Source organism: Sinocyclocheilus grahami, unplaced genomic scaffold (assembly GCF_001515645.1).
Source record: "Sinocyclocheilus grahami isolate Dianchi unplaced genomic scaffold, SAMN03320097.WGS_v1.1 scaffold57.1, whole genome shotgun sequence".
Taxonomy (NCBI): domain Eukaryota; kingdom Metazoa; phylum Chordata; class Actinopteri; order Cypriniformes; family Cyprinidae; genus Sinocyclocheilus; species Sinocyclocheilus grahami.
Window position 1 is genome coordinate 1,851,349 of NW_015505236.1, and position 13,072 is coordinate 1,864,420.

A 13,072-nucleotide genomic window follows, 5' to 3' on the forward strand; every position below is an offset into this window, starting at 1 on the left:
TTCAAAAATTCATGACGATATGTGGATTAATATATATATATATATATATATATACTGTATATATTATCATTATCATTAAATATTATTATACTTATGTCACATACTGTATGTATTTTTATTTAACAGCTTTGCTAACATGAGCGACAGCAGACTTACTGACGGGAGCACTAGCACACATCAAACTGCATGTGCCTACTGACAAGCTGATTTGCAATATGGGAAAGACTATAGAAGCCTTAAAGTTTTTTGACTGTTTCAGCATCAGGGTATTTACTGATCTGCAGCCTATGGTTTTGGTTACATGGTCCAGAAGTGTAGACTGAGATGTTGCGGCTCCAGATGATGGATCACAGCTCCAGCTCCACTGTTAGGGGCTCTGAACCCGGAATGAGGGTCTGGCGTGGAGAGAATGTAGTCAATGCTGAATTTGATCTCGGGCTCAGGTTTGTTTTGGGCCGGTCTGTGACTAGTGTTCACAGGGCAGAAAGAATCTGAATCCATGGGTCTTACTGCAATGCCCTGATGAGTGTCCATGGCAACAAAGGGTTCGGCTGGCTCCTTCAGGCCCATTTTTAAGTTGCGTCTGCGGCGGCGGCGACGAAAGTTGCCATTTTCAAAGAGGTCCAGCATGGACTCGCAGCCTGTGGCGAATGTCCAGTAATTACCTTTTCCTTTCTCGTTACCTTCCGTGCGGGGCACCTGAGGAAAACAAATAATCAGCAGCCAGTTACAACAAACCCCTAAAGTTAGGAAAACCATTAGTAATAATGCCTTTACCTTACTAATTATAACTATGGGTTCTCTTTACTATTTCTTAAGCATTTATTGCAACTGAGTACAGATTTCAGAACTTGCTGTGATGCACAGCGTAACAAAACAATCTGGTTGTTTATATATTGGAAATTGTTCATTCATTCGTTTCTTTTTTTATCTTGGTACTTGACGTTTACGTTTTAACATACACATCCAGTCTCCATCGTACCTTTATAAAGCAGCTGTTTAGAGAGAGGTTATGACGAATTGAGTTTTGCCAAGCCCTCTGGTTGGTTCTGTAATAGGGAAATCTCTTCATGATGAACTCATAGATTCCTGATAGGGTAACTTTGTTCTCTGGGCTCTGCTGTATAGCCATCGCTATTAGTGCAATGTAACTGATAGAGAGAGACAGAAAACGGACGTCAGAGAAAGAGTAAGAAACAGATTTGTCCCTTCAAAGCGGTCTGTATCCCTTAATTTAGGGTTTACAAGCTTATTTGCAATCATTCATACACACACAGAAATAATGAATAGAATATTACAAATATAATATACTTTAAATGTAAAAATATACTTTAAATATATAATTAATATACTTTAAATGAAACTCTATTAATAATATTGTAAGAGACTCCATATTGCAAGTGCGCTCTGATCAAGCCAACAGCAAAGTTACTATAATTATAATTATTAATACATATTGCTGTAATTATATATATATATATATATATATATATATACATACATACATCATACACACATACACATATATACATAATATATATTTCATAACTTATATTATAATAACCTTTCATTAATTACTTATAAACGTTATTACCCTCTGTAATGCTTAATACTTCACTAATGTAGCAAATTTAGAAATACATATTGAAACATACAATAATAAAAAACATCATAACAATAATAACATTAACTAGTATTTAATTTAATTTACAAAATTATTGTAAAAGTGCTCAATAAAAAGTGCTAATTTATTAAATTAATATATAATTAATTAGTAAATTAGGCTACTTTTACTACTTTTTATATTATATCTAAGACAATATAATATAATAAATATATTAAATAATATAACAGAATAGAATATAATAACAGCAACAACAACAATGAAATACCTGTAAGCTGGTCGACACACTTTCTTCTCTTCTTCAGTGCCACATGAGGGGTATCCTTCTCCATCATAGTTAAAACAGTTATAAGGATATTGCGAACTGTCAAACATCATCAGACGTCCAGGGCGTAATGAGAAAGGCTCTAGCTGGCCAAGACAAATGAAGCAGCTCTCATGAGAAGTGTTTGTGAGTGTGTGTAGGGGAAGTGGCCGGCTGCTGCTCAGATGCTCATATAATGGGCGTACATGACTGGAACTACTGTAAACGCCTGAACCCGGGGCGTGATCAACAAACTCTAGCCACTCATTCACTCTTTGATTCTGGGTGGTCCGGTCCTCGGGATTGGATGTTTTGTTTTGTCCCGTTTCTTTTTATAGTCTGATCCTCTTAACTATATTTGAATGACGAATGAAACATTCACAAACATGTATCTCGTGCCTTTAGTCTTAACTCTTTCAGGTTGTTTGTGTTGTGTTGAGTTGGGGCCCCTTGAATCACATATCTCTCGGCAACAACTCTTGGCTTCTGTAGATGCAATCTATAATGCGGCATAATAGCCATAAATTGTGTTTCCGTGACTAAAAAGGGGATGCGTGTTCAAAAGAACATTAAGTGGCTTATGAGGGACCGAGAAACACGAGCAAACAGCCCGCGGCGCGAGATGTCTGTGTGTGGCCTCAGATCGATCTCGCGTCCTTGTTTGGACACATGCAGCTCGGACAGCTGGGACTGAACTCATTCATTTTTCTTTTTAAATGATACACAACGTCAAAATTGCCCTTGATTTGATGTTTTAGCAGGTGAGGCGTTCCGTTGTTTTGCGTTCGTTCGTTTAAAATGAAGTTTACAAACGCTCATGTGGCGTTTCCTGTCTGAGTGCACAGAGAGTGCGATCTGATAACGGTCCCCGCGGAGTCCCGCTCCGTTCCCATGACGCCGTTTCCTCTGCTGGGCCGTCTGCGGCTGCTCTGATCGCTCCAGTCCCTGTCCCCCCAGACAAGACCATTACTGCACCAGCAGAAAAACACTGTGCACCAGGGGCAGACATTAACCAGGGCTTCAGGCAAAACGGCCCCAGATAGTTAAAAGGGCAAAATGACCCTGTCTCCATTTGTATCGACTGTTATAGGTGTATAATATTTAGGCTGATATATTTCATTAGGAATAGCTTACATGCCTAATAGATGCATTCCTCTGAAGTCACTGTAGTAATAAGTAATAAGCTTTTAACATGTTTAGGCCTTTCTTTCTTTCTTTCTTTCATTATATTAAAAAAATACAAACTAGATTAAAATACAGTAATGTAAATGTATTTATTATGTTATATCACAATGCATTATTTAATGGTTCGTTTAATTAATATTGATTTTATAATAATATACCAAGTCATAACTGTATTATATTAAAAAAATACAAACTAGATTAAAATACAGTAATGTAAATGTATTTATTATGTTATATCACAATACATTATTTAATGGTTCATTTAATTAATATTGATTTTATAATAATATACCAAGTCATAACTGTTACGATTAAAGCCTTATTGATTTTATTAGTAGCCTGTTTAAAGAAAATAGTATTTCTTTAATATTCTGAAAATATTTCATCGTACTTCTCGTACATTGTAGAGTTTTTTTACAGCACTATTTAGATGCTCACCAGAACCAAAACTACATGTAACACTTTAATAACTCTGTCATAATTGACCTAAAAACATTATTAATGTCTGCATTGATTTTGCACCACATTTTGAAAAAGTATACATATTTTTTAGAGCTGTCAAACGATTAATCGGATCCAAAATCAACGTTTTTGTTTACATGATATATGTGTGTGTATTGTGTATATTTATTATGTATATATATAAATACACACACATACAGCATATATTTTGAAAATATGTACATGTATTTACACGTGTATGTTTATATGCATATCATTTATATTATATAGATAAACAACATATTTTTCTTAAATATATATCATGTAAACAAAAACTTTTATTTTGGAAGCGATTTATCGATGAATCGTGCACACATTTTTTTCAATTATTGAAAATGATATCTAATTATTTCTGAGGTTCTATTTTAAACACAGTCTCATTTTAGCTTAATGTGTTAAATAAAGTGGGACAGTGGCCTTCTGTACAGTGGGACAGCTTTTAATTATCATACCATTATGAGCTAATATATAAAGAACCATGTCATAAAACAGTCCAGACATTTCCTAATCACTTTAATTGTAACCACTATAGCATAAAATGTTTCTACATGGCCTCTGGTCATTAGCTAGTCTAGATAATTGATCAATTGGAACTATTTAAACAAAACTACACATTTGATCACTTTTAGAACAAGCATGTGATTTTGTAGCAATTAAATAAAAGCAAAGTATTTTCTGTAAATGCATTTTAGTGATAATGATGTCTAATTTTTATGAAAAAACGAAACGGTGAAAAGCAGTGCCTACACAACAAAATCCCCAATGTAAAATTAACTGCTGGTGTCCATATAATCAGTGTGGATTATACTGGATAAAGCAGTGTTAAGATACTGTCTGTGATGTATTCAAAAGTATATCATTTTTAAAATTAAATTATTATACATAGAACATCTGTAGAAGACCATTTGCTTAATCTTTGTTTATTGCACCATAACCAAGGGGAAAACTGAAACAAAAAGTCCCAAATAAGAGACAAAATATGACAGCAACAGCAAAAGATACTGTATTTCTTTGAAAATGTGAAAATACTAACTGTACATATAAATAAAACAACAAAATGTATGGAACTGTGGTGTAGCCTTGGTATGCTGAACCACATTTATTCTGCTGATTACTGTCATCTCCACAACCGAGTATTCAAGTATATTTCTAATTGCACAGGCACTGAATTCACATATTTACAGAACTTTTTCAACAGTTAGTCGAAACGTGTTTGGTAGTACAACAAGAGATGTAAAGAGCTCAACATAAACACCAACATCTTTCCCACCCTCAACTAAAAAGACACTAAATGTTACAATGTACATGCTATACATACGCTGAAGCATATAATATATACAAAATTATACTAAGAAAATAGTTCAATCAGCAAAACTAACATGACCTCTGTGCTTCTGCCAATGACTTTGGGTTATCCAAAAGTGGTAATAACGCTTCAGTTAACCGTCATCTACTGTTTCTTTAAGAGCTGTGTAGTTTCTAAAAACATTTCTTAAAAATCCCAATTTAATGTATTTATTCATTTTCTCAAAATTCTGCAATAGAATGCTAATTCAGAAACAGAGGACTAAAGATGTGTAACTTATACCATCATATAGATCTAAAAAAGCATCATTCACACTCCTCTGAGCACAACAAAACAGTTTTTCAAAATTTTCGTTTAATAGCATGAAAATTCTACAGTGATTCATAGATTTGACATTATTAATCAGTATCCTTGTGCAATTTAAGGGCTACATTTTTAGGTCACGTGGGTGGAAATGCAGCAGTCACACTCAACTATATTTATTACTGATATTCGAATGTCCAGTTTTTGATATTGCATTAAATATGACTGAAAAAAGATCTGATATGCTGGAAATGATGCGAGTTGTTACATCTTAAGGACATTTCTCTGAAATCCAGTAAACCATCACTTTTTTTCAAACATATACTGCACATTGTTACTTATCTACTCACATAAGCACAAATACTGCAACTGGTTTAAAGGTAGGGTATGTCATTTTTCAAAAACACTTTAAAAAACTGATTCGGGCCGAATAGCAAAACAAACTTGTAGCCAATCAGCAATAAGGGGCGTGTCTACTCGTGATGTGGAGGAGAGAGCTTTCAGTGCATGGGACGAACATTAGCCGAGCCGAGCAACAGAAAGATAGAGATGACGGATAAAAAACAAAAGAGGAAAACGTCTGCGGAACAATAAGGCAAGAAGTAGGACCCGTGTAAATATCGGATCAGCTTTCCAGCGCTGGAGAGAACTCGAGGAGCGGAGGCCTGCGATCGGACGCCGAGGTTGCTTTGTCAATGGGAGAGTAACACCGTGTCTACAACAGCTAAAGTCTGCCTACACTGGATGCGATCAAACGACCGTTGAAAACCATTTGAAATTTGTGTCAGCACGTCATAAATAGAACCCGGCAGCAGTTTTCTGTCGGGGATTTGTTGCGCCGCGCCGCTCACGTCTGATGTAGACATGGTGTAACATTGGTTTTGCTTTGTTTCACAGAACTAATCGTTGCCTGGGTTGCGTACGCATATGTGGGGCGGAGCTATCAAAATAGGGGCAAGACCCTTTTGGGGTAGGGGCGTGTTTGTTTTGGTGATTTCAAATATCAACATTGGCTACCAGAAATCGCTTACCCTGCCTTTAATGTTCTAGATGAATCTACCTCTTTGATTTGTAACAGAATTTATGAATGGCATGTTTGGAATAATAAATATGAAACTCAATAAATAACCTCTGATCAGCTATAACAGGGGTGTCAAACTCAGTTCCTGGAGGGCCGGAGCACTGCAGAGTTTTGTTCAAACCCTGCTCCAACACACATACCATGTAGTTTTCAAATAAGCCTGAAGGACTCGATTAGTTGGATCAGGTGTTTAATTAGGGTTGAATCTAAACTCTGCAGGGCTCCGGTCCTCCAGGAATTGAGTTTGACACCCCTGAGCTATAACGTGACAGACGGGACACTTTTGGGAGAAAACTCACATTTCACTCAAAGCATTTTGTCCTAAATAAGGTCAAGAAAAATACATTGCTATATGAAAGCACAGTTCCTCTCATTCCTCCTTGGTATGGAGAGAGTATAAAGAATTTTATTTGAAGACATGAAAGTCCACATTTATTCAGACAAAGGTGCACACGTCTCGTACAGCGGTGAGAGAGTTTGTGAAGCTGTAGTTCCTCATAAGTAGGGATGCACGATATATCGGCCACCATATCGGTATCGGCCGATAAATGCTAATTTTTTCTGTTATCGGTATCGGCCTGATAAAAAAATTTGGCCGATATCTTAAAGCCGATAAATAATGCATTATTTCCTTCAGAGACACTTCAGATGCGCGCTGTTCGTTTGCAGCCTTTTGTGCAATTGTACGTTGTAATATTGTGTTTATTTGATGTACAGTATATCTGATTTATCTCATATAGAATGCATTTGGTTAAGTTAAAAGAGCGCTTCAGTTTACCGGTGATCATCTTTAGCTCAGCACACGCAGCTCAAACAACAGTGCACAACATTAATAACTATGATTGGGAATGTCGTGTATATAACATTCTAATGAGAACATTATTATAATAAAACGTTGTGAATTCTTTGGGTTTAGTTGCCGTGTTTCAGCGCGTTGTTATGGGAAGAGCGCATCCACAACAGGATCACACATTCTGACTATAGCACGCAATAAATAAGTTTGAACTGAAATGTTGCCTTCTTTAGCTGCAAAAACGTCAGCCAAACATTCACTGTAGCTGTTGGTCTGTCCTGCACATCCTTTGCTTATTTCTTAAAAAAAAAGTGGCTATAACTTTAAAGTTCAAATAGTTTCCCAACGGGACAGCAAATACTGGTTTAAATGGAGTACTCATTTAGATCCTTTATAACAGTGGTTCTCAACTGGATTTGCTTTGCACCTCACATTGGACAATATGTGGCAACACAATACAGAACCAAAGGCTGTTTTTTTAATCAAGTAATAATGATTATAATAATAATTCTTATTATTATTGCTTAGGCCTAATCATATACCAAATTAAATAACATAAACTGAATAGGATCTCTTTTTTTCACTATTGTTTATATACTCTTGTAATAAACTAATTATTATTATTAATAATCCATCAATATTTATTTATTATTATTATTATTTCAGTTTTGTTTGCACTGTATTTTATAAGCTGCAATAATAATACTACTAATAAAAAATACTATTATCACCATTATTTTTATTATAATTATTTGCATTTAAGTGTTGTTTTTTCTTTGCTGTCCACATCAGACAAGCCCATTTTAAGGTGACAATCCACCAGCTGAGAACCACTGGCTGTTACATGTGAAGATCAGCTTCCATTTTGGATGCAGGGCTACAGAACACCGTCTCTTTCTCTGTGTACTGCATGTCTTTATTTTAACACATGGTCCATTAGTTGAGGAATGAGTCTTTGGAATTCACTGAATTCAGAAAAGTTTATCAACAAGAGCATCTCTTGCAAGACGTTCATGGTCCATAGAGCTGTGGTGGGACTTCAAAGGAGCCGCCGGGGGCGCCTGATCAGTCTGTGCCCACTACCTTTGTGGGGCTGTGCCCGTGTTCAAGCCCTCCACAAGCAGGTCATCCTCTACTACGTTACTGTAGCCCTCCTTCTCAATGCAGTCGGCCAATACCTGGAGCACCAGGTGCAGCCGGCGGTCCATGGCCTCCAGATGAGGCCTAATAAGGATGGGTGACAGCGTATCAGTCTGCAGACTTTCCTCCATCAGAGCACTCAGTCTGAACTCCTCCTTAGCCAACAGCTGAAGCCGTAAATGAGTGGACCTCTTCACCCTGAGTCAAACAGAGAGTCAGAATCACTAACCAAAAACCACCAAGTCGTTTCCAATCATTTATGTAATAATTTATCAATGCATTTTCTTGTGGGATGAATTAGGATCAAATTTAGGACATTTTAGGATATTAGTGAATGAATTAGGATGAAATTAGGACATTAGGAAATTAGTAAATAAGTGTTTGCCCACTTTTTCAGCAGCCTTGGAGTATTTTTTCCATTTTTTTAAAGTCTTTGTTAAAGCGTTATAAACCAGGAATCACTCCAACCAGCTATGAGTTGAATCATAACATCACAAAACCTTGATTTGAAGCAAAAAGGTATTTGAAGATCAGGCAAAAAGACAAAGGTACAAGACTGTGTGCTTTGACAGCAGAGGGAAATAACTACAATTACAATTCCAATGCGAATTACATAACTGAATTAAAAAGATGGTGAAATTAAAACTGTTCATTTAAAGTTGTTGATAATATCTATGACAACAATGTATTTTATAAGTTTATTGCAAAATATACATATATACAAAGCCCTCCACTAAATTTGATTGATTTGTTGAAGTATTGTGAGAGCATAGGGAGACTAGCTAGTTTATGTCAGTGCTCCATGGAAGAGGGTGACTGTACTGCATTATGGGTAATGTAGTTTTTTACCATGAATTCAGCTATTTAAAAAAAATGAATTAAAATAATAGCTTTAACAAAACCATCTATTAACAACCTCATAGCCCACAACAGGTCTGTTTATGAGGTTTATAAGATTAACTTCTAATCTTTGTTAAAAGTCAAGAACCTGAATGTTGTACTCCATTGCAATTAATCACATAATAATAGAATAGAATAATTAAATGACATATATAAAACAGGTCAACTTTTATAATCCTAATTTTAAAAGATCATTTCAACCATACAAATAGTGAAATTGCAGTTAAATGCGGCTTAATTTGACAGCCTTGATTCAAACAACTTTCGGAATTTCTTATAAAGTGATTGGACAAATATTGAATAATAAGTCATTAATAAAGCAAATACTAACCTGCAGCACTGACTCAAAGGCACCAGTATGGATAGCTCATCATGAGAATGTTTACCAAAGCTGAAGATTAAAAGAGAAATCAGACAGAAATTATTTTTTTATGACAATACTTCACAGCATAAAAAAACGCATATTTACTAATAACAAATTGAAGAAGCTAGTTGTATTATAAGAGTCTTACCCTCTTCCATTATCAAGGTGAATAATGAAAGTTTCATTTCCAAATTTTTCAAATGTCTCATAATGATGACGATCCATATTTCCTTTGAAGATACATACACATTATTATTTATGCCTTAAATAGCTTGATTGGATTTCAGCTTCAATTGTGCATTCAGAAACAAATGATGCACTTCTGTGAAATCCTCTTACCCATGAGGAAATCAAAAATGGTCATGTCCATGATGTCCAGCAGGCGTGTGCCGCTGTCATAGGGTGGCGTCTGCTTCACCTCTTCGCAGTAATCTGGATCCACCTCCCACCTACAAACACACACACACACACACACACACACACCTCGTTAGCTTACACACTCACACACTATACAATGAAAAACAGCAGAACATGATGAAGGTCACTGTAATAAGACACTAGAGGGCTATCATGATAATCTGAGGAGAAACTGGATCATTAGAACTGAGCAGATAAAACATGTTGCATGTTTAATACCCTCCTATTCAGGATTTTATAATGAGTATATCCTGTATTTCAGCCTTCAACACTGTGTGAATGTGTTTCATGCTAAGACAGCTAATCTTTATATATATTCTTTATATGTATTCTTGAATTGAATTTAGATCAACAAAGAAAGTGTGCTGTGTGGTCCTCACTCTGCTTTCTTGCGTTTGTGATAGGATCGTCTCCAGGGGTTTCTCCAGGTCCTGCGCTTGGCCAAGGCCAGGTCGGGCAGAAATGCTGCTAAAGAGCCCTCGATCTGGTCAGGCTTTCCGCACAGGGCATGCTCAGTGGAGCAGTAGTACGAACATTCACCGTAGAAACAGATGTTATTGGCTGCAGGGATGATAGGGTGTAATAAAACAAACCTCTTAAAATGATGACATACAGTTCATATTTATGATGATTATTTTAAAGTCAACATTAAATAAAAAAATGACCTAATTTGCATGTTCTGGACGTATTGTGCATAATTTTATGAAATTAAATGTCTTAGTAAAAAATACATGTAAATATAATTAATCAAAAGTAATTAATATAGCAAATATGATGAATTCTCCTTAAGCATTTAGTAAAAAAAGAAGAAAGATTAGATTCGATTTTTAACTAGAAATGTATTTTGTTTGACTTGTTGCATTAAACATTTTTGTCTACTTTACAACACTGTTTGGTTCCTCTAATCAAAAGGGAGAAACAAAAATCTGACTTTTAAACAATTTCAGAGAAAATTATAATCAAAAGGATGAATAATAAGACAATTAAATATTTTTATTAATTAATCAAACAACACTTTTGTTGAATATCCTGTTTCACCTGGAAACATTATTGTATTGGTTTCGATCAGCATTTCATATTTAGTTTAAATGAGTTTTTAATCATGCAGACTGGAGCAATAGCTGCTGCAAACACAGATTTTCCATCACAACAAATTACATTTTAAAATATATTACAATAAAAATGTTTTAAAATGTTACTTTAAATCATTAATATTTCTAAACATGAAATGTTTTTACTGTATTTTTGATCAAATTAATGTTTTTACAAAAACATTTACAAAAATGTAGAAAACTTTTAGAAGGCTCTTGTATATTTTTCAATTTCAGGGGATCATATGGCACAAATCTGAAGTTGGTGTCAAATGAGGTCTCACTTGAAAATTAATTTACCAACAGCGCCATCTATTGGTTGCTTACAATAGTAAGAGAAAATCACAGTCTCCTTTGATTTGGTTAAAAAGCAAAGAGGAGAAAGTATGCAAAATATGATAATAAAAAAAACTAGATCTTGCCTCAATTATGCTTGTTTGGGTCAAAACTATTAATTTGAATAAGTTCATTAACCTCAGCCTAACTGATAACTTATTCAGTGATTATCAATTGCTGGTAACAGAACAGAATAGAATTGAAGAGAAGAGAAGAGAAGAGAAGAGAAGAGAAGAGAAGAGAAGAGAAGAGAAGAGAAGAGAAGAGAAGAGAAGAGAAGAGAAGTGAAGTGAAGAGAAGAGACTTCTGGGTGTTCAGTACCTGGTGAAATGAAAAAGGTTCTCCACAGTTTTTTGTCACGGGTCACATCTCGTATCTCTTTGGTCATATTCACCAGTCGTCCAGTCACTGGCGGCACTCGACGGAAATCCAGGATCCTGTTGATCAATCAACAGGAGAGACATTTTTGTTTTCATAATATGTTCACTTCACATAGGTCATACATTACATACTAGGTTCACTGCTGAGTTACAGGACACAAATTAGTGTAAACATCATGTGTTAGATAAACTAGTTATTATAATTATTATTTTTTGACTGATAAAATATGTGCATACTGTGTACGGATCACACACACACACATGACCAAATTCATATAGCAAATTGTTGGATGAAACTATAGTATGCAAAATTGGTACTAACTTTTACCAGTAGAGGGCGCTCAAACTATTCTACATAAAATACATAGATTTTGAATAATAATTTTTTACCCTGTTAAGAGATTAAACTTTTTTTTATTTTCATCGCAAACCCTTTTAATTACTGTACATTTCATATTTCATAACTTAGCAAATAATACATTTTTATTCATGATTGTCTCTTTTGACAGAACTGACCTTGAACAAAACTGAATGTATTGTTGAATGTGACAAATGTGTAGAGTGTTTCTTTCTGACTGAACCGGTTATGAGTGAGCGTGGTTTGCTCATCCATGTTTTAAGACCTATTCACCCCGCGTGCAAGTGTAGACCCGCTGCTGACAGGGCAACTTAGAAAAAATCACCCTGAAAACAACTAATGGACGGGGCCTAAGGGATAAAAAGCACTTGAAGCTACTAATTGCCCAGTCATGCTGACAGAGATGACAGAGAGAGTTTGTGTGCAGGAGCGTTTTCCTCCTCTCTCGCTGTCCGATGTATAACTTAGAGGGAACTGTGGGGCAAATGAAAAGTTGTCTTTTCAAACCACTCGTCTCCCTCAATCCTGACTTTCTCCCCAAAGCCACGCTAATGTGAGCGTTTCCCATCGACTAAAATCAGATAATTAATGGTACATTGTCAGATATAGCCGTGGTGGGCTTGCGAGGACAGAGAGGCCCACTGGGTGATGGTGCTTTAAAATAGAAATAACAACCTGCACTTTTGTCTAACCCAGATGAACTTTATTTAGAAAAGCTGGTGTTTCTTTGCGTTCTTGGTCTGCGCTTTCTACCCACACACATGCCTGTGTGTACCGACTAGATTTTACTCCCGACCAGATGTGCAGATGGAAGTGAGGCGGACCAGGCCAGTCTGGGCCGGGCCGGGCCAGCTGAATGATTATATTGTGCCCGAGACTCACGCTGGGTTCATTCTGACTCACACTCACACTGCTGGAGAGGAGAGGCGGAGTGCTTGACAGAGAACAGCACAGGACAACACAACACAACACAACAGCCAAGTGAGGGA

At 35.9% G+C, this 13,072-nt stretch overlaps 2 protein-coding genes and 1 long non-coding RNA gene across 3 annotated transcripts in view; all 3 read right to left on the reverse strand.

The window, feature by feature from the left end:
* Positions 1 to 297: 297 nt before the first annotated feature.
* On the reverse strand, positions 298 to 2,065 carry foxl3 (forkhead box L3). Its single transcript, XM_016270740.1, has 3 exons — positions 1,893 to 2,065; positions 983 to 1,151; positions 298 to 699 (listed from the first exon to the last, which is right to left on the reverse strand). Exons 1-3 carry the CDS (start codon positions 2,000 to 2,002, stop codon positions 298 to 300), a joined length of 681 nt encoding a protein of 226 aa, XP_016126226.1. The 5' UTR covers positions 2,003 to 2,065.
* A 2,453-nt stretch (positions 2,066 to 4,518) lies between these two features.
* Positions 4,519 to 5,597, reverse strand: LOC107584228 (uncharacterized). Its single transcript, XR_001609113.1, has 2 exons — positions 4,964 to 5,597; positions 4,519 to 4,933 (listed from the first exon to the last, which is right to left on the reverse strand). It is a non-coding gene; the product is annotated as an uncharacterized lncRNA (long non-coding RNA).
* Positions 5,598 to 7,847: 2,250 nt separating this feature from the next.
* LOC107584184 (extracellular serine/threonine protein kinase FAM20C-like) overlaps positions 7,848 to 13,072 on the reverse strand; it is a 45,339-nt gene continuing 40,114 nt past the window's right edge. Inside the window, exons 4-9 of the mRNA XM_016270689.1 lie at positions 11,667 to 11,782; positions 10,299 to 10,479; positions 9,841 to 9,950; positions 9,650 to 9,731; positions 9,469 to 9,528; positions 7,848 to 8,435 (exon numbers count right to left, since the gene is read on the reverse strand). Coding sequence (XP_016126175.1) covers positions 8,177 to 8,435; positions 9,469 to 9,528; positions 9,650 to 9,731; positions 9,841 to 9,950; positions 10,299 to 10,479; positions 11,667 to 11,782 — 808 coding nt within the window. The 3' untranslated portion in view covers positions 7,848 to 8,176. The remainder of the gene's footprint in view (positions 8,436 to 9,468; positions 9,529 to 9,649; positions 9,732 to 9,840; positions 9,951 to 10,298; positions 10,480 to 11,666; positions 11,783 to 13,072) is intronic.